The sequence below is a fragment of the Hypanus sabinus genome (assembly GCF_030144855.1).
Source record: "Hypanus sabinus isolate sHypSab1 chromosome X1 unlocalized genomic scaffold, sHypSab1.hap1 SUPER_X1_unloc_1, whole genome shotgun sequence".
Taxonomy (NCBI): Eukaryota; Metazoa; Chordata; class Chondrichthyes; order Myliobatiformes; family Dasyatidae; genus Hypanus; species Hypanus sabinus.
The window spans coordinates 301,399-325,288 of NW_026778957.1; the positions used below are offsets into that span (position 1 = coordinate 301,399).

A 23,890-nucleotide genomic window follows, 5' to 3' on the forward strand; every position below is an offset into this window, starting at 1 on the left:
TCACATCAGCCTCGTCTACAGACACGCCCCGTCCGGACTCCCCTGACATAAACGAACACTCCTGATGCGATCACGTCAGCCTCGTCTACAGACACGCCCCGTCCGGACTCCCCTGACATAAACGAACACTCCTGATGCGATCACGTCAGCCTCGTCTACAGACAAGCCCCGCCCGGACTCCTCTGACATAAACGAACACTCCTGATGCGATCACGTCAGCCTCGTCTACAGACACGCTCCGTCCAGACTCCCCGGACATAATCGAACACTCCTGATGCGATCACATCAGCCTCGTCTACAGCCAAGCCCCGTCCGGACTCCCCTGACCTAAACGAACACTCCCAATGCGATCAGATCAGCCTCGTCCACAGACAAGCCCCGCCCGGTCTCCCCTGACATAAACGAACTCTCCTGATGGGATCACGTCAGTCTCGTCTACAGACAAGCCCTGCCCGGACTCCCCTGACATAAACGAACACTACTGATGCGATCACGTCAGCCTCGTCTACAGACAAGCCCCTCCCGGACTCCCCTGACATAAACGAACACTCCTGATGCGATCACGTCAGCCTCGTCTACAGACACGCTCCGTCCAGACTCCCCGGACATACTCGAACACTCCTGATGCGATCACATCAGCCTCGTCTACAGACAAGCCCCGCCCGGACTCCCCTGACATAAACGAACACTCCTGATGCGATCACGTCAGCCTCGTCTACAGACACGCTCCGTCCAGACTCCCCGGACATAATCGAACACTGCTGATGCGATCGCATCAGCCTCGTCTACAGCCAAGCCCCGTCCGGACTCCCCTGACCTAAACGAACACTCCCAATGCGATCAGATCAGCCTCGTCCACAGACAAGCCCCGCCCGGTCTCCCCTGACATAAACGAACACTCCTGATGGGATCACGTCAGTCTCGTCTACAGACAAGCCCTGCCCGGACTCCCCTGACATAAACGAACACTCCTGATGCGATCACGTCAGCCTCGTCTACAGACACGCCCCGTCCAGACTCCCCGGACATAATCGAACACTCCCGATGCGATCACATCAGCCTCGTCTACAGACAAGCCCCGTCCGGACTCCCCTGACATAAGCGAACACTCCCGATGCGATCACATCAGCCTCGTCTCCAGACAAGCCCCGCCCGGACTCCCCGGACATAAATGAACACTCCTGATGGGATCACATCAGCCTCGTCTACAGACAAGCCCCGTCCGGACTCCCCTGACATAAACGAACACTCCCGATGTGATCACATCAGCCTCGTCTACAGACAAGCCCCGCCCGGACTCCCCTGACATAAACGAACACTCCCGATGTGATCACATCAGCCTCGTCTACAGACAAGCCCCGCCCGGACTCCCCTGACATAAACGAACACTCCTGATGTGATCACATCAGTCTCGTCTACAGACAAGCCCCGCCCGGACACCCCTGACATAAACGAACACTCCTGATGTGATCACATCAGTCTCGTCTACAGACAAGCCCCGCCCGGACTCCCCTGACATAAACGAACACTCCTGATGCGATCACATCAGCCTCGTCCACAGACAAGCCCCGCCCGGTCTCCCCTGACATAAACGAACACTCCTGATGGGATCACGTCAGTCTCGTCTACAGACAAGCCCTGCCCGGACTCCCCTGACATAAACGAACACTCCTGATGCGATCACGTCAGCCTCGTCTACAGACACGCCCCGTCCAGACTCCCCGGACATAATCGAACACTCCTGATGCGATCACATCAGCCTCGTCTACAGACAAGCCCCGTCCGGACTCCCCTGACATAAGCGAACACTCCCGATGCGATCACATCAGCCTCGTCTCCAGACAAGCCCCGCCCGGACTCCCCGGACATAAATGAACACTCCTGATGGGATCACATTAGCCTCGTCTACAGACAAGCCCCGTCCGGACTCCCCTGACATAAACGAACACTCCTGATGCGATCACATCAGCCTCGTCTACAGACAAGCCCCGCCCGGACTCCCCTGACATAAACGAACACTCCTGATGTGATCACATCAGTCTCGTCTACAGACAAGCCCCGCCCGGACTCCCCTGACATAAACGAACACTCCTGATGTGATCACATCAGTCTCGTCTACAGACAAGCCCCGCCCGGACTCCCCTGACATAAACGAACACTCCTGATGCGATCACATCAGCCTTGTCTACAGACAAGCCCCGTCCGGACTCCCCTGACATAAGCGAACACTCCCGATGCGATCACATCAGCCTCGTCTCCAGACAAGCCCCGCCCGGACTCCCCGGACATAAATGAACACTCCTGATGGGATCACATCAGCCTCGTCTACAGACAAGCCCCGCCCGGACTCCCCTGACATAAACGAACACTCCTGATGTGATCACATCAGTCTCGTCTACAGACAAGCCCCGCCCGGACTCCCTTGACATAAACGAACACTCCTGATGTGATCACATCAGTCTCGTCTACAGACAAGCCCCGCCCGGACTCCCCTGACATAAACGAACACTCCTGATGCGATCACATCAGCCTCGTCTACAGACACGCCCCGTCTGTAATAACTGTTCCTGAACCTGGTGGTGTGGGTCCTGAGGCTCCTGTACCTCCTTCCTGATGGTTGAGGGGTAATACCTGTTCCTGAACCCGGTGGTGTGGGTCCTAAGGCTCCTGTACCTCCTTCCTGATGGTTGAGGGGTAATAACTGTTCCTGAACCTGGTGGTGTGGGTCCTGAGGCTCGTGTACCTCCTTCCTGATGGTTGAGGGGTAATAACTGTCCGTGAACCCGGTGGTGTGGGTCCTGAGGCTCCTGTACCTCTTTCCTGATGGTTGAGGGGTAATAACTGTTCCTGAACCCGGTGGTGTGGGTCCTGAGGCTCCTGTACCTCCTTCCTGATGGTTGAGGTGTAATACCTGTTCCTGAACCTGGTGGTGTGGGTCCTGAGGCTCCTGTACCTCCTTCCTGATGGTTGAGGGGTAATAACTGTCCGTGAACCCGGTGGTGTGGGTCCTGAGGCTCCTGTACCTCCTTCCTGATGGTTGAGGGGTAATAACTGTCCGTGAACCCGGTGGTGTGGGTCCTGAGGCTCCTGTACCTCCTTCCTGGTGGTTGAGGGGTAATAACTGTTCGTGAACCCGGTGGTGTGGGTCCTGAGGCTCCTGTACCTCCTTCCTGATGGTTGAGGGGTAATAACTGTTATTGAACCCAGTGGTGTGAGCCCTGAGGCTCCTGTATCTCCTTCCTGATGTTTGAGGGGTAATAACTGTTCCTGAACCCAGTGGTGTGGGCCCTGAGGCTCCTGTATCTCCTTCCTGATGTTTGAGGGGTAATAACTGTTCCTGAACCCAGTGGTGTGGGCCCTGAGGCTCCTGTATCTCCTTCCTGATGTTTGAGGGGTAATAACTGTTCCTGAACCTGGTGGTGTGGGTCCTGAGGCTCCTGTACCTCCTTCCTGACGGTTGGGGGGGGTAATAACTCCCTGAACCTGGTGGTGTGGGACCAGAGGCTGCTGTATTTCCTTCCGGTATATGCATTCTGTACTGGAGGTTGACATAGACGGGCAATTTAATACCATTTACACAAGTAAGTTCATGAATGCGGATTTGCAACTTATTCAGAATGCGCCACATCCAGTGAGTAGCAGAGATGGCCCGTAAGCGCCAGTGTTGTATTGTCTGATAAATAGAAGAGAGACTGTCGTGTCAGTTTCCAAAGCAAGTCTCTGGAGTGGCCTCCGACTGCACATTTAGCAGGCAGTGATGTCTGTCTGGTTCGCGCTCGATGCTTACATGCGAAAACTGAGTTTTTGAACGCAAGTTGACTTGTGAAATCAAAAGCACACCTTTTAAATCAAAGAACGCATAAATCAGCCAACCTTGAGATTTGCAGCCCACTCTCCTTCCACACTCCCTGTAACCTGCGCTAATCAAGAACCCTCACCAATGAAGAACTTCTGCGGGTGTTACCCGAAGACTCAGCTCTTCCTATCGTCCCGCACCCGCACCCCCCCCGCCCCACCCCCCGCAGCGGGGACTGCACCGAAAACGCAATTTCAGTCACTGACACCAACGAAAGTGCTTTTCCGGCTGCGTTTACTGCCATCCCCAAATTGGCCTCGAGTAGGTGCTGTTGGAGCGGTCCTGATGCGGGTCGTTGGGACGAGGGAGAAGATCAGGTCATCAGGACGGTACTTAAAAAGTTTCTAACCTGTAAATATCTAAAAAAAAAATGTGATCTCGGTAAGCTATCTTTTTTTTAGATAATTGTTCAAATGACATGAAACAATTATCCAAAAATAAATCACAAAATTGTAAAACACCTTTAGTTTTCCAAATCATATAGGCTTGATCTATAACAGGGGGATGGAAAAAATAGCTAGATGTAATAGGAATTGCTAGAATAAATTGATTCAGCCCAAAGAATTTCCGAAATTGAAACCACATTCGTAAGGTATATTGAACTATTGGATTATCTAATTGTTTACACAATTTAGAAAGAGCAAAGGGAAGCAAAGTCCCTAGAATTTCTCGCATTAATGGCCAAAAGATCGACCTTTGTTGAATTGGAAGGAGATTAAACCTCCCACCACATTTCATTGGTTCTCTCAAATCATGTTATGTTTAAACTTAGAAAAAAATCAGAAGTGTTATGTACGACCCTCCTATTGAATTTGATCAGAGTTGGAGATCTTTTAGCCAAAGAATATGTACACGACACTGGAAAAACTCAGCAGGTCAGGCAGCGCCCGTTTAAGAGAAGAGTAGCCGACGTATCGGGCCGAGACCCTTTATCATTCATTCGTTCATCGTTATTCCTGACGAAGGGTCTCGGCCCGAAACGTCGGCTACTCTTTTCTCGCGGACGCTGCCCGGCCTGCTGAGTTCCTCCAGCGTCGTGTACGACGTATTCTTTGATCCACCGCATCTGCAGTTGTACTTTTTGTGTTTCGGCCTTTTATTCAACGCTTTCATATGATGCGATTTGAACCTCTGTCCAAACCTGTCTTTGTCTTAATATACGTAGGGGGTTTCGGAGTGGGTGACACTAATGATCCTGGTTTTTTTTTTATGTTATAAACAGCCCATGTTCTTTTCTTTTCGTAGTTTTATTTTCTGTCTGGTTAGTTCAGTTTCTTTTTAGTGGGGCAGGTATTATTTTTCTTGTCTTTTTGGATATGTCAGTTTTTTATGCGAACTCTACATTTGTACTTTGAGCATTTTTGTGAGGTTAATATACATTACATATAATATATAACTATACATATATTACATTATCTATTAATAATGTAATCCCAATGATTATGTAGCAATAGTATGTATATCCGACATTTTCATATTAGTAAAAACGATTGAAATAGAAAGATCTAGTCAGCAGGGACTAGATGGAGCGAATGGCCACTTCTGGTGTTGAGACACAGCGCGGTGCAGGCCTTTCCGGCCCTTCGTGCCAGACCACCCAGCAACCCCTTGAATTAACACTCGTCTAATCACGGGGCAACTTACAATACCCAATTCACCTACCAACCGGTAGGCCTCTGGACCGCGGGAGGAAACCGGAGCACCCGGAGGAGACCCGCGCGGTCACGGTGGCGGGGGGGGGGGAGGAGGACGTACAAACTCCTCACAGGCAGTGTCAGGAATTGAACCCGGGTCGCTGGCGCTGTAAACCGCTGTGCTAACCACTACGCCGCCGTGCCCCCTCTTCCCACGACTCCATATTCAGAGAGCGGCCATGCCAATCGTATTTACAAGGCTGTCAGCACGCCTCCGGGCAAAAACATGGACCGGAAAATTACTGCATCCTGCCTGCCCAGGGTGCCGAGCCTCGTACGCTCCCGCACTCGCTATCCCATGTTCTCGCGGTCTCCTGCTCACTGATCCTGTCGCAGTGAGTATCTGCCGAGAATGCCCGCAGGAAAACGATTCTCCACGGAGACACGCAGGTGACTGCATAACAGCATATCTCTGAACTTTAGTTTGGTGTTGACGTTGTCTGATGAGGGGCCAGCCCACGGCTGGGATGCAGCATCCGGAGATATGCATTTCAGGGCCGACCTGCCGAGACCAAGACTGCTTCCGGAGGGTATGGCTCAAGGATTCAGGATCGACTTTGGCCGGGCAGGAAGGCCGATCAGCGCCCGCGCCCACGAGCCCACCTCGACCACCCCTGCTTCATCATTTCCTCTCAGAGTCACCCCATCGACAGACTCTGTTCCCCTCCGAGCTCTACAACGGGTAGCCAAATCTGCCCAGCACATCGCTGGCTCCAGCCTGCGCACCGACAAGGGTACAGACAGGGGCCGGTAACATCGTGAAGGACCCCACCCACCCTGCTCACGGACTGTCTGTCCCACTCCCGTCGGGGAGGAGGTTATGTAGCATCCACACCAGGAACCACCAGACTCAAAAACAGTGACTTTCCCCTCCACACCCCCAATCATCCACTGACCCACCCCTCCGCAACCCCAATCACCCACTGACTCACCCCTCCACACCCCCAATCCCACTGACCCACCCCTCCACACCCCCAATCACCCACTGACCCACCACTCCACACCCCCAATCACCCACTGACCCACCCCTCCACACTCCCCAATCACCCACTGACCCACCCCTCCACACCCCCAATTACCCACTGACCCACCACTCCACACCCCCAATCACCCACTGACCCACTCCTCCACACCCCCAATCACCTACTGACCCACCCCTCCACACCCCCAATCACCCACTGACCCACCCCTCCACACCCCCAATTACCCACTGACCCACCCCTCCACACCCCCAATCACCCACTGAACCACCCCTCCACACCCCCAATCACCCACTGACCCACCCCTCAACACCCACAATCACCCACTGACCCACCTCTCGACACCCCCAATCACCCACTGACCCACCCTTCCACACCCCCAATCACCCACTGACCCACCCGTCCACACCCCCAATCACCCACTGACCCACCCCTCCACACACCCAATCACCCACTGACCACCCCTCCACACCCCCAACCACCCACTGACCCACCCCTCCACACCCCCAACCACTCACTGACCCACTCCTCCACACCCCCCAATCACCCACTGACCCACCCCTCCACACCCCCAATCACCCACTGACCCACCCCTCCACACACCCAATCACCCACTGACCCCCCCCTCCACACCCCCAACCACCCACTGACCCACCCCTCCACACCCCCAACCACCCACTCACCCACCCCTCCACACCCCCAACCAGCCACTCACCCACCCCTCCACACCCCCAACCACCCACTGACCCACCCCTCCACACCCACAATCACCCACTGACCCACCCCTCCACACCCCCAATCACCCACTGACCCACCCCTCCACACCCCCAATTACCCACTGACCCACCCCTCCACACCCCCAATCACCCACTGACCCACCCCTCAACACCCACAATCACCCACTGACCCACCTCTCGACACCCCGAATCACCCACTGACCCACCCCTCCACACCCCCAATCACCCACTGACCCACCCCTCCACACCCCCAATCACCCACTGACCCACCCCTCCACACTCCCCCAATCACCCACTGACCCACCCCTCCACACCCCCAATCACCCACTGACCCACCCCTCCACACACCCAATCACCCACTGACCCACCCCTCCACACCCCCAATCACCCACTGACCCACCCCTCCACACCCCCAATTACCCACTGACCCACCCCTCCACACCCCCAATCACCCACTGACCCACCCCTCCACACCCCCAATCACCACTACTTCATCATTTCCTGTCAGAGTCACCTTGTGTACAGACACTCCTGTGTCCAGCGTCACTTCATAGACACACGATCAAACTGTGTGTATAAACTATCGCATGTGTTTTTTTTATTGTTCTGTTCTTTATGTTACTCTGTGTGTCTTTTTTGTGATCCATCAGATCAAAAAGCAAGCCAGACACCACCAAACACTAATCCCTCCTCCCTACATCATGTCCACATCCCTCCACCTCCCTCACATCCATGTGCCTGTCCAAACATCTCTTAAAAGCCTCTAATATATTCGTCTCGATCGCCATACCAGGTGTCCACCACTCTCTGAGTAAAAAACTTGCCCCTCACGTCCCCCTTGAACCCACCCCCCCTCACTTTCTGATGTCTAACCCCTCTGGTGTTAGACATTTCAACTCTGGTAAATGGATTCTCCCTGACCACTCTATCGATGCCTCTCATAATCTTATAAACCCCTATCAGATCTACCCTCGTCCTCTGGGGCTCCGGACGAAACAACCCCAGTTTGTCCAGCCCTCTAAACACGAAGAGATCTGCAGATGCTGGAAATTCAAACAACAACACACACAAAATGCTGGTGGGACACATTGGGCCAGGCAGCATCTACAGGGAGAAGCACTGTCGACGTTTCGGGCCGAGACCCTTCGTCAGGACTGACTGAAAGGAAAGATAGTAAGAGATTTGAAAGTAGTGGGGGGAGGGGGAAATGTGAAATGATAGAAGACCGGAGGGGGTGGGATGAAGCTAAGATCTGGAAAGGTGATTGGCGACAGGGATACAGAGGTGGAGAAGCGAAAGGATCATGGGATGGGAGGCCTCGGGAGAAAGAAAGGGGGAAGGGGGAGCACCAGAGGGAGATGGAGAACAGGCAAACAACTAAATATGTCAGGGATGGGGTAAGAAGGGGAGGAGGGGCATTAACGGAAGTTAGAGAAGTCAATGTTCATGCCATCAGGTTGGAGGCTACCCAGCCGGTATATAAGGTGTTGTTCCTCCAACCTGAGTTTGGCTTCATCTTGACAGTAGAGGAGGCCATGGATAGACATATCAGAATGGGAATGGGACTTGGAATTAAAATGTGTGGCCACTGGGAGATCCTGCTTTCTCTGGCAGACAGAGCGTAGGTGTTCAGCGAAACGATCTCCCAGTCTGCGTCGGGTCTCACCAATATATAAAAGGCCACACTGGGAGCACCGGACACAGTATACCACACCAGCCGACTCACAGGTGAAGTGTGGCCTCACCTGGAAGGACTGTCTGGGGCCCTGAATGGTGGGGAGGGAGAAAGTGTAAGGGCAGGTGTAGCACTTGTTCCGTTTACAAGGATAAGTGCCAGGAGGGAGATCGGTGGGAAGGGATGGAGGGGACGAGTGGACAAGGGAGTCGTGTAGGGAGCGATCCCTGTGGAAAGCAGAAAGAGGGGGGGGGAGGGAAAGATGTGCTTGGTGGTGGGATCCCGTTGGAGGTGGCGGAAGTTACGGAGAATTATACGTTGGACCTGGAGGCTGGTGGGGTGGTAGGTGAGGACAAGGGGAACCCTACCCCGAGTGGGGTGGCGGGCGGATGGGGTGAGGACAGATGTGCGGGAAATGGGAGAGATGCATTTGAGATCGGAGTTGATGGTGGACGAAGGGAAGCCCCTTCGTTTAAAAAAGGAAGACATCTCCTTCGTCCTGGAATGAAAAGCCTCACCCTGAGAGCAGATGCGGCGGAGACGGAGGAATTGTGAGAAGGGGATCGAAACCCCAGCTGCCTACCTCCAGTGGGGTGAAAGAACTGGCCTCTTTAAGCCTGTCTTTGTCTGCATGTGAGATAGCTCATAACTGATGGATGGAAATTTGACAGAGAGCGACAACTTCACGACTTGCTGTCCAGATCTGTCACACGCAAACGGGTAAAAACACCACCTTAAACCACGAAGAGCAAAGGAAAAAGCTAATTTCCTGCCAGACATGTCATGCGGTTGGCCTGCGCACCGACGTACATTATTTTACCATCACGACTGCCTATTTGATTGACAAGTGATCACGATCGCAGGCTGCTGCAAACCATCGACAGTCACTGCATTAAAAAGCCTGCTTTGCCCCAGGACTCAATACCACCAGACGTCGGGGCACAATTAGGCCATTCAGCCCATCCACTCAGCTCCACCACTCCGTCACGGCTGATGTATTGTCCCTCTCAACCCCATTCTCCTGACCTCTCACCCACGATAGGAAACATCCTCTCCACATCCACTCTATCTGTGTCCTCTGGTCCTAGACTCCCCCACTATAGGAAACATCCTCTCCACATCCACTCTATCTGTGTCCTCTGGTCCTGGACTCCCCCACTATAGGATACATCCGCTCCATATCCACTCTATCTGTGTCCTCTGGTCCTAGACTCCCCCACTATAGGAAACATCCTCTCCACATCCACTCTATCTGTGTCCTCTGGTCCTGGACTCCCCCACTATAGGAAACATCCTCTCCACATCCACTCTATCTGTGTCCTCTGGTCCTGGACTCCCCCACTACAGGAAACATCCTCTCCACATCCACTCTATCTGTGTCCTCTGGTCCTAGACTCCCAAACTATAGGAAACATCTCTCCACATCCACTCTATCTGTGTCCTCTGGTCCTAGACTCCCCCACTATAGGAAACATCCTCTCCACATCCACTCTATCTGTGTCCTCTGGTCCTAGACTCCCCCACTATAGGAAACATCCTCTCCACTTCCACTCTATCTGTGTCCTCTGGTCCTAGACTCCCCCACTATAGGGAAACATCCTCTCCACATCCACTCTCTCTGCGTCCTCTGGTCCTAGACTCTCCCCGTATAGGAAACATCCTCTCCACATCCACTCTATCTGTGTCCTCTGGTCCTAGACACCCCAGCTATAAGAAACATGCTCTCACATCCAATAGGCTTCAATTAAATTCAATACTCAATAGGCTTCAATTAAATCCCACTCCCCCCTCAGTCTCCTGAACTCCAGCATGTAAAAGCCCTGGGCCGTGAAGCAGTGCTCATTGACAAACTGGCATGTGGCAGTCTCCAAAAGAAAAAAAATGGCTGAGTTTCACAGTTTGAACTGCAAAATGGTCCACAGCAGGTTCACAAGAGCAGTCCTGAGAATGAAGTGAAGAGCCTGAACCATTGCTCTGAGCCAGAAATATTTACACTGCCTGAAAACTGCGCAGCACTTCAAATTTGTCTCTTTTTTTGGATAACACATACTATGAATGTTTAGAATTAAAATTGGGAAATCACCTACTTTTGATGTTATTTATTATTTGAAGGGTATGACGAAGTACAGTACAACGGAGAAATTATTTCACGTTTCAGAAATTTCCTCTAGCTGCGCACGATCTCAGCTGCGCGGCCAGAAAGGGTATGTGCGTGGGGGCAGCTTAGAGGGGGCAGTGCGTCGGGCCCGGTGAAACTGAGATAGAGCATATAGAAAAGGGAACGTTTCACCGACACCAGAGATTCTGCAGTTGCTGGAAATCCAGTGTAACACACACTCAAACTCACACACACGCACACACAAACTCACACACACACACACACTCACACAAACTCACACACACACTCACACACACAAACACACACACACTCACATACACACACCACATGCACATACACACTCACACACACACACACACACTCACACACACCACACACACACACACACACACTCACACACACACTCACACACACACACACACACACACACACACTCACACACACACTCACACACACACCACATGCACAGACACACACACACACACACACACACACACACACTCACACACACACTCACACACACACACACACACACACACACACACACTCACACACACACTCACACACACACACACACACACACACACACACACACTCACACACACACACACACACACACACACACACACACATACACTCACACACACACTCACACACACACACACACACACACACACACACTCACACACACACACACACACTCACACACACATGCTGGAGGATCCCAGCAGGTCAGGAAGGATCTACGAGGGGGGAAAGGGAGGAATTAACTGTTGTCCTTTGCCTGCAGCCTCAACCCAAAACTTCGATTCCTCTCCATAAAGAAGAGAAGATGTGCAGATGCTGCAATTGAATTAAAACACAGTCGAAACGCTGGAGGAACTCAGCAGGCCAGGCAGCGTCTACGGTGAAAGGAACAGCCGTCGTTTCGGGATTGGACCCTTCGCCACTCCTCTCCATAAACACCGCCTGACCTGCTGAGTTCCTGGAACTTTACAGATGGAGCCAGAGATCGGGGAGAACGTAGATGCAGGTTCAGGAAACTACGATGAGAGCGAACGGTATGCTGGACACTTGGGGGAATTTCAAGATGAAACATGCCTTACTGCAAGGACACAGGGATTCCAATAATAAAGCAGGGCCTGAATGTACTGAATGTCTCTGAATCCAAGGAAGGATTTAGTAGTAACCAAGGTTCAGCAGGTTGACAGTTCAGGTGGGGTGTTTGCCCAGTGAGGAGACAATTGAAAGTTAGCTCTATCTGACGCATTCCTAACTGGAAGGCCACAGTCAATGCAGATGGGAAATAACGTCTACACCTTGCTGACGATCAGCACTGGCACACCACAGGGTGTGTGCTTCACCCTCTGCTCCACGCTCTGCACACCCACGACCGACACAGCTCAAATGCCAGCTACAGATTTGCTGATAATGCAACCATTGCTGGCAGAATCTGAGACGGTGATGGTACAGGAGCGAGACGTACCAACCAGTGGAGTGGTGTCACAGCAACAACCTGGCACTCAACGTCAGCAAGACCAAAGTGCTGACTGTGGACTTCAGGAAGGGCAAGACGAGGGAACACGAACCAATCCTCACAGAGGGATCTGAGGTGGAAAGAGAGAGCAATTTCAGGTCCCCTGGGTGTCAAGATCTCTGAGGACCAAACCCTATCTGGACCCGACATATCGATGCAGCTATAAAGAAGACTATGTTTCATTCAGAGTTTGAGGAGATTCCGTTTGTCTCCTAAGACACTCAAAAACTTCTACAGATGTACTGTGGAGAGCATTCTGACAGGCTGCATCACCGTCTGGTACGGGGGTGGGGGGGGGAGGGTTGGATACGACACAAGAACGAAGAAAGTTGCAGAAACTTGTAAACTGGTCATCTCCATCATGGGCACCAGCCTCCATAGAGTCCAAGAAATCTTCAAAGATCGTGCCTTAGGTAGGTTGTGTCCATCATTAAGGATGCCTGTCACCCAGGACATGCCCTCTTCACATTGTTACTGACAGGTGGGAAGTACAGGAGCTTGAAGACACACACTCAGCGATTCAGGAACAGCTTCTTCCCCTCTGCCATCAGGGAGGGGGTACAGGAGCCTGAAGACACACACTCAGTGATTCAGGAACAGCTTCTTCCCCTCTGCCATCAGGGAGGAGGTACAGGAGCCTGAAGACACACACTCAGTGATTCAGGAACAGCTTCTTCCCCTCTGCCATCAGGGAGGAGGTACAGGAGCCTGAAGACACACACTCAATGATTCAGGGACAGCTTCTTCCCCTCTGCCATCAGGGAGGAGGTACAGGAGCCTGAAGACTCACACTCAACGATTCAGGAACAGCTTCTTCCCCTCTGCCATCAGGGAGGAGGTACAGGAGCCTGAAGACACACTCTCAACGATTCAAGAACAGCTTCTTCCCCTCTGCCACATGAATGGTCACTGAACCCATGAACACTACCTCACTACTTTTTTCTGTTAGTTTGGCACTACTTTTTTAACTATTTAATTGACATATATATACTTAACGTAACTCAGAAATAGCTTCTTCCACCAGGCCGTCAGACTGATTAATTCACACGGACACAACTGTATTTCTATGTTATATTGAGTGTCCTGTAAAACATACTATTTATTATAAATTACTATAATTGCATATTGCACAGTTAGACGGAGACGTAACATGAAGATTTTTACTCCTCAGACATGTGAAGGACGTAAGTAATAAAGTCCATTCAATTCAATTCATTGGCACCACAACAGGGACCGTGTTCCCCTTGTCCTCACCTACCACCCCACCAGCCTCCGGATCCAGCATATTACCCTCCGCAACTTCCGCCACCTTCAACAGGACCCCACCACCCAGCACACCTTTCCCTCCCCACCCCTCTCAGCTTTTCACAGGGATCGTTCCCTCCGCGACTGCCTGGTCCACACGTCCCTCCCCACAGAACTCCCACCTGGTACTTATCCCTGCAAGTGTAAGTGCTACACCTGTCCCCACACCTCCTCTCTTACCACCATTCAGGGCCCCAGACAGTCCTTCCAGGTGAGGCAACACTTCACCTGCGAGTCTGTCGGGGTCGTCTATTGCATCCGGTGCTCCCGGTGCGGCCTCGTCTACATCGGCGAGCCCCGACGCAGATTGGGGGACTGCTTCGTCGAGCCCCTCCGCTCCGTCCGCCACAACAGACAGGATCTCCCAGTTGCCACTCACTTCAACTCTGCCTCTCATTCCCATTCCGTTATGTCCATACACGGCCTCCTCTACTGCCATGATGAGGCCAAACTCAGGTTGGAGGAGGAGCACCTCGTCTACCGACGAATATTCTCCAGCCCCTTGGCATGAACATCCAATTCTCCAACTTGCAGTAATTCCCTCCCTCTCCCTTCCCCCATCCCACCTTCACTCTGCCTCCTCCTCCAGCTGCCTATCACCTCCCCTCATGGTTCTGCATCCTTCTACTACCCATAGTGCTTTCCCCTTACATTCCTCCTCCACCCCTCCTGCCTATCCCCTCCCTGCTTCCCCTCACTCACCCCTCGATCTTTCCTCTGATTGGTTTTCCACCCTCCTCCCACCTTCTTTACAGGCCCCTGCCCCCTCCCTCTTCAGCCCTGACGGAGGGTCTCGGCCCTAGACGTTGACTGCTCGTCTCCACGGACGCTGCCCGACCTGCGGAGTTCCTCCAGCCTGTTGAAAGTACTTCAATGCACCGCTGAGGTTAAAATGAACAAATTTCACGAGATGTGCCGGTCATGTTACACAGGAACATTGAAACATACCGTGAAAGTCAGCGTTTCTCTCAGAGACAGGCAAAGTCCGCGGGTGGGCCGGGGGCGGACTGCAAGTTCTGCCACACCTCCGCGCCAACGGCTCACTGACCCCAACCCGTACGCCTTTGGAATTCGGTGGGTGGGGGGGGGAACCAGAACGCCCGGAGAGAACGCACGAACAGATAGGGGGGCCCGGGGAGAAACCCTCGCCCCAGGGCAGAGAGCTCCCATTCTGAAAGTCAGCCTGAAATGCGGCCTGAAATGTGGCATCACGGCGGGCTGCCCTTCTCCGGACCTCAGCATCGCTTCGTCGCCAGTCGGTGAAAGGAGCCAGGGCCGACTGCGGTTCGGGGGGGGCCAGGCGTAGAATGCAGGGCGACACGGTAACAGACAGCCCGGTAGCAGCCGACGATCCGCAGGGCATCGGGGCAAACCGCCACCGGCAATGGGCGTTTTTCACGGAACGGCCACCTGCGCAAACATCAACGATCAAAGGAGAGCAGGTGAACAGACTCGATCGTTATTAACAGCGCAAGGGGACCATTTAACGGATGTTATGCAGGGACGGGGAGGGTAATGACACAGCACCGAGTTTCGTTGACAAGCTGGGTAGCTGCTGCAGGAAAGGGGCTTGGGAGATGGACTCTCGTCCCGGTGCTGATGGGAGTTGCAGCGTCTCCCTGATGGGCAGCTTGGTGAACAGGTGCCTGCGAAGCTGGGCAGAGTCCACGGTGATTTCTTTTCAGTTCCTTACTCCGCTCTGGCGACCAACAGGTCTTTTAACTTCTGGAAGCGCGAAGGCCTCGCTGTCCAGCCGTCCCCTTGACACGCTGTCCGCTGCCTGAGGTTCAGGAACCGTTACTGGCCTTCAACCAAATAGCTAACTTCGCTCACCACAGCACTGAACTCTCCTCTCACTGCCAGCATCGGGAAGGAGACATGGGAGCCTCAGGGCCCACACCACCACCTTCAGGGACAGTTATTACCCCCTCAACCATCAGGAAGGAGGTACAGGAGCCTCAGGGCCCACACCACCACCTTCAGGGACAGTTATTACCCCCTCAATCATCAGGAAGGAGGTACAGGAGCCTCAGGGCCCACACCACCACCTTCAGGGACAGTTATTACCCCCTCAATCATCAGGAAGGAGGTACAGGAGCCTCAGGGCCCACACCACCACCTTCAGGGACAGTTATTACCCCCTCAATCATCAGGAAGGAGGTACAGGAGCCTCAGGGCCCACACCACCACCTTCAGGGACAGTTATTACCCCCTCAACCATCAGGAAGGAGGTACAGGAGCCTCAGGTCCCACTCCACCAGGTTCAGGGACAGTTATTACCCTCAACCATCAGGAAGGAGGTACAGGAGCCTTAGGACCCACACCACCAGGTTCAGGGACAGTTATTACCCCTCAACCATCAGGAAGGAGGTACAGGAGCCTCAGGACCCACACCACCAGGTTCAGGAACAGTTATTACCCCTCAACCATCAGGAGGGAGGTACAGGAGCCTCAGGACGAACGACCACCAGGTTCAGGGACAGTTATTACCCCTCAACCATCAGGAAGGAGGTACAGGAGCCTCAGAACGAACGACCACCAGGTTCAGGGACAGTTATTACCCCTCAACCATCAGGAAGGAGGTACAGGAGCCTCAGGACCCACACCACCAGGTTCAGGGACAGTTATTACCCCCTCAATCATCAGGAAGGAGGTACAGGAGCCTCAGGACCCACAGCACCAGGTTCAGGAACAGTTATTACCCCTCAACCATCAGGAAGGAGGTACAGGAGCCTCATGATCCACACCACCAGGTTCAGGAACAGTTATTACCCCCTCAACCATCAGGAAAGAGGTACAGGAGCCTCAGGACCCACAGCACCAGGTTCAGGAACAGTTATTACCCCTCAACCATCAGGAAAGAGGTACAGGAGCCTCAGGACCCACACCACCACCTTCAGGGACAGTTATTACCCCCTCAATCATCAGGAAGGAGGTACAGGAGCCTCAGGGCCCACACCACCACCTTCAGGGACAGTTATTACCCCCTCAATCATCAGGAAGGAGGTACAGGAGCCTCAGGGCCCACACCACCACCTTCAGGGACAGTTATTACCCCCTCAATCATCAGGAAGGAGGTACAGGAGCCTCAGGGCCCACACCACCACCTTCAGGGACAGTTATTACCCCCTCAATCATCAGGAAGGAGGTACAGGAGCCTCAGGACCCACACCACCACCTTCAGGGACAGTTATTACCCCCTCAATCATCAGGAAGGAGGTACAGGAGCCTCAGGGCCCACACCACCACCTTCAGGGACAGTTATTACCCCTCAACCATCAGGAAGGAGGTACAGGAGCCTTAGGACCCACACCACCAGGTTCAGGGACAGTTATTACCCCTCAACCATCAGGAAGGAGGTACAGGAGCCTCAGGACCCACACCACCAGGTTCAGGGACAGTTATTACCCCTCAACCATCAGGAAGAAGGTACAGGAGCCTCAGGACCCACACCACCAGGTTCAGGGACAGTTATTACCCCTCAACCATCAGGAAGGAGGTACAGGAGCCTCAGGACCCACACCACCAGGTTCAGGGACAGTTATTACCCCTCAACCATCAGGAAGGAGGTACAGGAGCCTCAGGACCCACACCACCAGGTTCAGGGACAGTTATTACCCCTCAACCATCAGGAAGGAGGTACAGGAGCCTCAGACCCCACACCACCAGGTTCAGGAACAGTTATTACCCCTCAACCATCAGGAAGGAGGTACAGGAGCCTCAGGCTCTTGAAATGGTGGGGGGGAGAATAACCTCACTCACCCCATCACTGAACTGTTCCCATAACCTATGGACCCCCTTTCAAGGGCTCTCCATCTCATGTTCTGGACATTTATTGGTTATTTATTTACTTACTGTTCTCTTTCTTTCAGTTTGTTGTCTTTTGCACACTGGCTGCTCGCCCTGTTGGCGTGTTCTTTCACTGATGCTAGTGCGGTCATTGGGTTTACTGCGTGCGCCCGCGAGGAAGCGAATCTCAGGGTTGTAGATGGCATGGGGGGGGGGGGCACTTTGATGGACTTCGAGGGATGGGCAATCAACGTCGCCCTTCGCGAAGCCGCGGAAGCGGGGGGTCGCAGAAAACACGCACGGCTCAGAAACACACTGGCGGGACTCAGCCGGTCGGGCAGCGTCTACGGCGAGGAGCAAACAATCGACTTTTCGGGCCGAGACCCTTCACCAGGACCCGGGAGGACTGCCTTTGCAGTCCGTCACATCCATGCCGACCATGCTGATCGATCGTCTTCACCGAACCTGTTTGCGCACAAGAAGCCCAAAGCCGTCTACTTGTTACCGATCTAACTATCCTTCCAACATTCTAACTGCTCTTGCCCCACTACCACTGTACGTTCACTCCTCCTGCCCTGTGCTTGGCTGAATCTACAGACAGACAGACAGACATACTTTATTGTATCTATATTGTATCTGTATCTATAGACAGACAGACATACTTTATTGTATCTATATTGTATCTGTATCTATAGACAGACAGACATACTTTATTGTATCTATATTGTATCTGTATCTATAGACAGACAGACATACTTTATTGTATCTATATTGTATCTGTATCTATAGACAGACAGACATACTTTATTGTATCTATATCTTTATTGTATCTATAGACAGACAGACATACTTTATTGTATCTATATTGTATCTGTATCTATAGACAGACAGACATACTTTATTGTATCTATATTGTATCTGTATCTATAGACAGACAGACATACTTTATTGTATCTATATTGTATCTGTATCTATAGACAGACAGACATACTTTATTGTATCTATATTGTATCTGTATCTATAGACAGACAGACATACTTTATTGTATCTATATCTTTATTGTATCTATAGACAGACAGACAGACAGACATACTTTATTGTATCTATATCTTTATTGTATCTATAGACAGACAGACATACTTTATTGTATCTATATTGTATCTGTATCTATAGACAGACAGACATACTTTATTGTATCTATATTGTATCTGTATCTATAGACAGACAGACATACTTTATTGTATCTATATCTTTATTGTATCTATATTGTATCTGTATCTATAGACAGACAGACATACTTTATTGTATCTATATCTTTATTGTATCTATAGACAGACAGACAGACATACTTTATTGTATCTATATCTTTATTGTATCTGTATCTATAGACAGACAGACATACTTTATTGATCCCGAGGGAAATTGGGTTTTGTTAGCTGGGGTGCCTGAGACTTTTTCACCCTGTACTGTAGTAATTTTATGTATCGCACCGTACTGCTCCCACACACAAAAAAAAACCAAATCTCACGACTTGTGAGTGACGATAAACCCGATTCTGATACTTGTCTCTGTTGTGGACTGAGAGTGGGACGGGGACAGGGAGAGGGGGAATCACGGTTGGAAAAAGGGGAAGGGCGAGGGGGAGGGAAGCAGGAGGCACCAGAGAGACATTCTGTAACGATCAACGAACCACCAATTGTTTGGAATCAAATGTCCTTGCCCGATGGCTCAGGGGTGGGTGTGTCTGCCCCCCCCTGCCCCAGGCACACCCTCTGTGCCCCCTGTCCCACACTGCTCCCCCTCACCATTCCCAACGTCCCCTGCTCCCGCCAGATTTACAAACTCGCTCTCTGCACCACATTGACAGAAGTCCTAGGCACCCTAGCGAGTTTGTATATGTGTGCCAAGACTTTTGAACAGGACTGTGTTTCTGTCACGGTCCCTTCTGGCGATCGCCCACCTGGTTATTTTCCTTAGGAATTGGGCCTCAAAATCACCTCGTTTAGTTCCCCCCAGCTACACACACCCGCTTTCCGTCGGTGAACGCAGTATAAGAACTCCATGATCACAACCAGGAGCTGCCAGCTCGTTGATCGATTCGTGTACGGGTGACCCCGCTCCACGGATCTTAGGACTATCAGTTCTAAGTCTAGCATCGTTCCTGAATTCTCAACTAAAACCAAGACTCCGGGTAAAGACTCCTCTGGCGCCAATTCCGCGCTCGCTATGACTGAACGCCTCCCCACTTGGTCTCTGCGCCCGTGTTCAGCACTTGGGTTAGTTGCACCGCCACATCGTGGCAAGAGCTTCTTTTTAATATATAAATATATTTCTTATTGTAATGAACAGTACATTTTATGTATTGCCCCGTACCACTGACTCAAATCAACAGCATTCATGACATGCAATCAGTGGCCACTTTATTAGGTACACCTGCACACCTGCTCGTTAATGCAAATATCCAATCAGCCAATCGCGCGGCAGCAACTCAATGCGCAAAAGCACGCCGACGCGGTCAAGAGCTTTTCAGACCGAACATCAGAGTGGGGAAGGAACGTGACCTGAGTGACCTTGACTGTCAAAGATGGAGTGGTGCCAGATGGGGCGGCCTGAGTGTCTCCGGAACTGATCTCCTGGGACTTCCACACGGAACGGTCTACAGATTTTATAGAGAGTGGTGCAAAAACGAACAAAACAAAAAGAAATCCGGTGTACGGCGGTCCTGCGGGTTAAAATGCCTTGTTGATGAGAGGGTTCAGAGGAGAAGGGCCAGACTGGTTCAAGCTGACAGGAAAGATTTTTTTTTTTGACACTGGTCAACGGAGAAAGACCTGTGTGTCAAAGTGAAAACGGATTTCTATGAGGAGCTGATGGAGCAGGGGGAAATTGAGATAGGCGGAGGTAGAAGTGTGTGGAGTCCCCTACCTCAGGAGGCCGGGTCATTGGGTACATTTAAAGTGGCGGTTGGTACGTTCTTGATTGGTCAAAGGGTATGGGGAGAAGGCAGGAGATCAGGGGTTGATGGAGATGCAGAGCAGACTCGATGGGCCGAGTTCTGCTCCTATGCCTGATAGTCAGGTGAGGAAGCAGCTACAGAACACAGTCTGAACTCAGTGGGCCAGATGACCTAATTCTGTTCTGATGCCTTTTGGCCCCACGATCTGCTGAATGCGGATTTCTTCAACGCAGCAGTTTAGTGCTGAAAACAATCGTGTTCCTCTGCACAATCTGTTCGATAACTGCCTGCTGACGTCAGAACTAAAACCACGAGCACACGGTAAACAATGTGTAAGCACGTTGAACTTACCCAGAGTGCTCAGCCCCATTCCCTGCAGGTAAGTGTGACAACGGTCCTTGTGTTCTTCGAGGGAGCTTCGCTGCTTGTAGCTCCGGCCGCAGAAGCTGCACTTGTACGGCTTGTCGACTGCGGGGAGAAAGAGCAGAGAGGGCAACGTTTCAGAGGGGTACAGATCAAACTCGCACAAAGCTGAGACCGGCGTCCGATCGTGGGAACTCTCCGAGCAACCGTTAGCTTTACAATGACCGACGGCAGGGACTCTCCGAGCGACCGTTAACTTAACAGTGACCGACGGCGGTGACTCTCCGAGTGACCGTTAACTTAACAGTGACCGACGGCGGTGACTCTCCGAGGGACCGTTAACTTAACAGTGACCGATCGCGGTGACTCTCCGAGTGACCGTTAACTTAACAGTGACCGATCGCGGTGACTCTCCGAGTGACCGTTAACTTAACAGTGACCGATCGCGGTGACTCTCCGAGTGACCGTTAACTTAACAGTGACCGATCGCGGTGACTCTCCGAGTGACCGTTAACTTAACAGTGACCGATCGCGGTGACTCTCCGAGTGACCGTTAACTTAACAGTGACCGACCGCGGTGACTCTCCGAGTGACCGTTAACTTAACAGTGACCGACGGCGGTGACTCTCCGAGTGACCGTTAACTTAACAGTGACCGACGGCGGTGACTCTCCGAGTGACCGTTAACTTAACAGTGACCGATCGCGGTGACTCTCCGAGTGACCGTTAACTTAACAGTGACCGATCGCGGTGACTCTCCGAGTGACCGTTAACTTAACAGTGACCGATCGCGGTGACTCTCCGAGTGACCGTTAACTTAACAGTGACCGATCGCGGTGACTCTCCGAGTGACCGTTAACTTAACAGTGACCGACGGCGGTGACTCTCCGAGTGACCGATAGGGGTGACTCTCCGAGTGACCGATAGGGGTGACCCTCCGAGTGACCGATAGGGGTGACCCTCCGAGTGACCGATAGGGGTGACCCTCCGAGTGACCGATAGCGGTTACACTTTGAGTGAGTGTTTTTTCTACAAAACTGTAGAAGTACCATCACGGACACACGATGTACAGTATTTACAAGACAGTGAGTACTCTCAGATTAAAATATGCTTACTCCCATTTGTTATACCCCGAGGAGCCGAACGCTCTCATTGCGACCACGTGCTCCCTCTCTAGCGACAGATGGGCACAAACGTACCTGCAGAAAACGGGCAGACAGTCAGGCCTGGGAGTGACCCCGCAGTCTGCCTCCTAGACAGGTCAATGGCATCTTGGTCGGGCCCAGGAGCAAGCCCACCGGGAGACCCTGGTCACGAACTGCCCCCCCCCCTCCCAAACTGGGTGTCCGTAGATGAGGAGCGCTGGGCTAACGTGCAACCAGAACCTCAGTAGCAGCCCCTTGGGAAACTCAAACAGCGGCTACAACCTCCCACGCACCGTATCAGCGTGGCACCCCGACTCCTCCCGGCCACAGAACGGCCAGAATCAGATTTATTATCACCGGCATGGGCCGTGAAATTAGTTAACCTAGCAGCAGCAGTTCAATAATATAGGAGAAAAAAACAAATATAATAATAATAAATCAATCAATTACAGTATATATTGAATAGATTAAAAATTGATAGTCAGAAACACTGTATATTAAAAAAAAGTGAGGTAGTGTTCGTGGGTTCAATGTCCATTTAGAAATTGGATGGCAGAGGGGAAGAAGCTGTTCCTGAATCGTTGAGTGTGTGTCTTCAGGCTCCTGTACCTCCTCCCTGACGGCAGAGGGGAAGAAGCTGTTCCTGAATCGTTGGGTGTGTGTGTCTTCAGTCTCCTGTACCCCCTCCCTGGTGGCAGAGGGGAAGAAGCTGTTCCTGAATCGTTGAGTGTGTGTCTTCAGGCTCCTGTACCTCCTCCCTGATGGCAGAGGGGAAGAAGCTGTTCCTGAATCGTTGAGTGTGTGTCTTCAGGCTCCTGTACCCCCTCCCTGATGGCAGAGGGGAAGAAGATGTTCCTGAATCGTTGAGTGTGTGTCTTCAGGCTCCTGTACCTCCCCCCGATGGCAGAGGGGAAGAAGCTGTTCCTGAATCACTGAGTGTGTGTCTTCAGGCTCCTGTACCTCCTCCCCGATGGCAGAGGGGAAGAAGCTGTTCCTGAATCATTGAGTGTGTGTCTTCAGGCTCCTGTACCTCCCCCCGATGGCAGAGGGGAAGAAGCTGTTCCTGAAACAATGAGTGTGTGTCTTCAGGCTCCTGTACCTCCCTGATGGCAGAGGGGAAGAAGCTGTTCCTGAATCGTTGAGTGTGTGTCTTCAGGCTCCTGTACCTCCTCCCTAATGGCAGAGGGGAAGAAGCTGTTCCTGAATCACTGAGTGTGTGTCTTCAGGCTCCTGTACCTCCTCCCTGATGGCAGAGGGGAAGAAGCTGTTCCTGAATTGCTGAGTGTGTGTGTCTTCAGGCTCCTGTACCTCCTCCCCGATGGCAGAGGGGAAGAAGCTGTTCCTGAATCACTGAGTGTGTGTCTTCAGGCTCCTGTGCCTCCTCCCTGAGGGCAGAGGGGGAGAAGCTGTTCCTGAATCGCTGAGTGTGTGTCTTCAGGCTCCTGTACCTCCCTGATGGCAGAGGGGAAGAAGCTGTTCCTGAATCGTTGAGTGTGTGTCTTCAGGCTCCTGTACCTCCTCCCTGATGGCAGAGGGGAAGAAGCTGTTCCTGAATCGTTCAGTGTGTGTCTTCAGGCTCCTGTACCTCCTCCCTGATGGCAGAGGGGAAGAAGCTCCATACCACACAGTGATGCAGCCTGTCAGAACGCTCTCCACGGTACAACTAGAGAAGTTTTTGAGTGTTTCTGTTGCCATGACAAATCTCTTCAAACTCCTAATGAAGTATAGCCGCTCT

General features: G+C 52.2%; 1 protein-coding gene across 1 annotated transcript in view; it reads right to left on the reverse strand.

The window, feature by feature from the left end:
* The window catches only part of LOC132385578 (zinc finger protein Aiolos-like), a 316,982-nt gene extending 294,743 nt beyond the window's left edge, over positions 1–22,239 (reverse strand). The window contains exons 1-2 of the mRNA XM_059957744.1: positions 22,126–22,239; positions 21,000–21,116 (exon numbers count right to left, since the gene is read on the reverse strand). Of these exons, the coding sequence (XP_059813727.1) occupies positions 21,000–21,018 (19 nt within the window). The 5' untranslated portion in view covers positions 21,019–21,116; positions 22,126–22,239. The remainder of the gene's footprint in view (positions 1–20,999; positions 21,117–22,125) is intronic.
* Positions 22,240–23,890: the final 1,651 nt, after the last annotated feature.